This window comes from Poecilia formosa, unplaced genomic scaffold, assembly GCF_000485575.1.
Source record: "Poecilia formosa unplaced genomic scaffold, Poecilia_formosa-5.1.2 Scaffold59, whole genome shotgun sequence".
In the NCBI taxonomy this organism is placed as follows: domain Eukaryota; kingdom Metazoa; phylum Chordata; class Actinopteri; order Cyprinodontiformes; family Poeciliidae; genus Poecilia; species Poecilia formosa.
In genome coordinates this window covers 1,005,830-1,008,927 of record NW_006799998.1, presented here as the reverse complement: position 1 = coordinate 1,008,927, position 3,098 = coordinate 1,005,830, and the positions used below count along the sequence as shown (strand labels likewise).

At 40.0% G+C, this 3,098-nt stretch overlaps 1 protein-coding gene across 1 annotated transcript; it reads right to left on the bottom strand.

Annotated features, from left to right (window-relative positions):
* Positions 1-1,058: 1,058 nt before the first annotated feature.
* hamp (hepcidin antimicrobial peptide) lies at positions 1,059-2,073 on the bottom strand. Its single transcript, XM_007553816.2, has 3 exons — positions 1,779-2,073; positions 1,601-1,678; positions 1,059-1,435 (listed from the first exon to the last, which is right to left on the bottom strand). Exons 1-3 carry the CDS (start codon positions 1,863-1,865, stop codon positions 1,331-1,333), a joined length of 270 nt encoding a protein of 89 aa, XP_007553878.1. The 5' UTR covers positions 1,866-2,073; the 3' UTR covers positions 1,059-1,330.
* Positions 2,074-3,098: the final 1,025 nt, after the last annotated feature.

Below are 3,098 nucleotides of genomic sequence, written 5' to 3'. Positions count from 1 at the left end.
TTATGTGCTTGGAAAAATAGCTGTTGTAAAAAGTAGAAAAAAAAAACCCTTCATGTGCCCAGATGGATCAGCGGATGAGAATTAATCACAAACAGGAAACAGAATGTTTTCTTCACTACTTATTCTTTTCAAAGAAGGTCAGACAGTCCAAATGAGTCAAACTTTATTTATATCACTAATTTCTGGTTCAAAGCAACATAATGTTCTTTTCATATCAAAAGATTCTAACACTAAAAAAAAGTCCAAAAGGGAGAGATACAAAATGTGAGCCTCACAACAAAACTGGAACAGAGCTAAGTCATTCCTCATGCAGTCTGCAGAGGAAGGAAGGACGGCTTACTGTGGGAATCTCTTTCATATGACCCTTTCCAGGACGTCGGCTAACCACTTCCCAGCCATCAGAATGTATAAATACATCGTATGTGCATTAGAACAATCAATAAAGAAGCCATAAACATCAAGATATGTGAGCATAGAGGACTGAAGCACTGATCAAAGAGGGCCTAGTAATACGCTTCAAGCTGAAATTGAAAATTGTTGAAGCCCCAAGGTGTGAATGGCCCTGATATCAGATAAAAGCTCGGCAGGACATCCAGTGATCAATGCCTTCTCTCTCTCTCCAAAGCTACATACATTAAATTCCCCTCACACTGTTTCTGTTTTAAAACTCTTTTAAGAGAGTCTTTGCTCAAACATGTCACGTCCAATGTCTGACAACAGATTTTTGATGGTCTTTGGTTTGACATGATCATAGATACAAAGACTTTAGATTGCATTGAACATGTGCAGACTCTCACAGATGTATCTCAGATTAAAATACATTTTATGGTTGCAAACCAGTGTGCTTTATAACAATGTGACTTGTGTCTGTGTGCTGTCTTCAAGCTTCTAACTGTAATAACATCTGTCCACCTGTGTACCTGTAATAACTCTCTGTTTCTAGCTTTTGGTTTCGCCAGCACTTTGGAGATCAATGTCAGACTGACATTATTTATTTAAAGCACATTTAGCAAAGATATGTTTCTGTTGCTTGACTCAATATAAATGACATAAAACTCTTTTGGCAGCTGATTCAGATGTATTTTATTCAACACGAAACAATAATTTTCAGTAAGGACAAGATCCATATGTGTGAGAAATGTGTCTTCTTTAAAAAGTTAAAAAATTGGAGTATGCAAAATAAATAGAAAACATACTTAATTTGTCTATGCTGCTCCAGGAATCATTTTTGCTTAAAAAAAAAATGCATTTTATAAAATGCAGTGAAAGGAGGGGTCTTGGAAAAAAATAAAATAATAAATTAGAAAGTGGTGGTCACCGCTCGTGCCCCTCAGAACCTGCAGCAGAAACCGCAGCCTTTGTTCTTGCAGCAGTTGCAGCAGTAGCGACACAAGGAGAGGTGACTCTGGCGCTTTTCCCTGACATGTTTTGGCATCTGTGTGAAAGACAAGAGACATGAACAAAGTGTCACCAAGAGCACTTCCTTCTCCATCTGTGTGTTTGAGAGAGGACAAGGCTGCTCTGCGGGGAAAACAGCATCCACTTAAACTTTAATTTGCTCGTGGTAATTGGCTTAATTCATTCAGTCAATTGAACATACCATCCACGATTCCATTGACACCTCTTGATGTGCCTCAACTGGAGTGTCATTGCCCCCTGCCTCCTCCAGCTCACCGACCTGTTAATGAATTATGCACATTTAAGAGTCACATCTATTCTTCCTGACAAAACATTTGGAGCTGACGAGCAAGAGGGGTGAGTTTGAGTTGAATTCTTACCCCGGTGAACGGGACGGCGGAGCTCTGCACAATGCAAACAAAGGCGAGCACGAGTGTCACTGCAACTGCAATGCTGAATGCCTTCATTTTGGGTGAGGTTATAAATCCTTTGAAGATTAGAGCTGATGGGTCTTCTTTCACATGGGTGTCAGGCCAGCGCAGAGCACCACTGCGTCCTGAATTATTGCTTTGCTTCACAGACGGATGCCGATTCTCAACTGGGTTTCTTCAGATCTTTGGCCGATCCTTTCAGCTCTCCTCGCATCTGCGAGTTGAATATGCAGAGAGCGTAGGTATTTATACACTCGTGGGCCCGGTGTTGCCTCATCTCTGCTGGAGGCCCTGCCCATTCCTGGCAGCTGTTACCTAACTCCACTGGGGAAATTTTGACCTCCTCATTCCTCTTCATCCTTCTGCACTTCTGCAATACTAGGGGAGAGAGGGGGGGAGGGGGGGTTCCTCCAAGCTATCTCTTGTTTTAATGTCTGTCTTTTCTCTGTCTGAGACAGCATGTAATTCCACACTTGAACAATATTTCTTTTTACAATGATATACATATATGTGCAATATGTATTCAGTAACAGAGGCTATTGATAGAGCAGATCTTACAGAAGCAGTGGAGATTTCCCAGCAAAAGGCTGACACTGCACAGGTCGTTCTATTGCATGGATGACGGAGCTGCGTTCATTTCGACCCGGGATATCCTTCATGACAGTGAACCGGCCGCTTTGGAATATCCATAGCTCAGTCTAAAGGATGTAATTACAACCTCTCAAATGGACTAATTAGCCCTGATTTTCGACATGTTCAGTTTTTGCATAATGTGTGGGAACCTGTAGTTGAACCAAATTAAATCCTTTCGAGAGCAGCGACTGGTAGTCAGGATTAAAAAGCTCCGTTTGGGAGTCAAGGTGTTTTAATATGTATTAGTTAAAGATGAGGAAAGTAATACAATTAGGCATATTCTGTTCAAGCAGCAGAAAATCCGGATTGTTTGAGCTGTTTTACAGTAAAATCTTAATGCTAGTGCATTTTAAAGAATCACATCAGTGTTTTTTTTTTTTTGTTTTTTTAATTGAAACCAGATTTCAAAGCTAAAGGCTGCAGACATAAAAGATGAGACCTTGTAGAGTCTTCACAGAATCAAAATTTTGCCATTGGCAATATGAACATCTGTACCACATTTAAAATAAGTAGTTTTTATTTCCTTTTTTTTTAATTAATATCCCACAATGTTAATCAAAAACACATAAGGATCACAACAAAGTCCATAAATCCCAAAGAAATGCCAGGACGTACCAACCAAAACTTTGTTGTGAT

Bases quoted from the DNA above. Each gene is read 5' to 3' on its own strand.
- hamp (XM_007553816.2), bottom strand. From the start codon at position 1,865: ATGAAGGCATTCAGCATTGCAGTTGCAGTGACACTCGTGCTCGCCTTT. The intron at 1,679-1,778 runs GTAAGAATTCAA...ATTCATTAACAG, and splicing joins CCGCCGTCCCGTTCACCGGG to GTCGGTGAGCTGGAGGAGGC. The intron at 1,436-1,600 runs GTATGTTCAATT...TCTTTCACACAG, and splicing joins TGTCAATGGAATCGTGGATG to ATGCCAAAACATGTCAGGGA.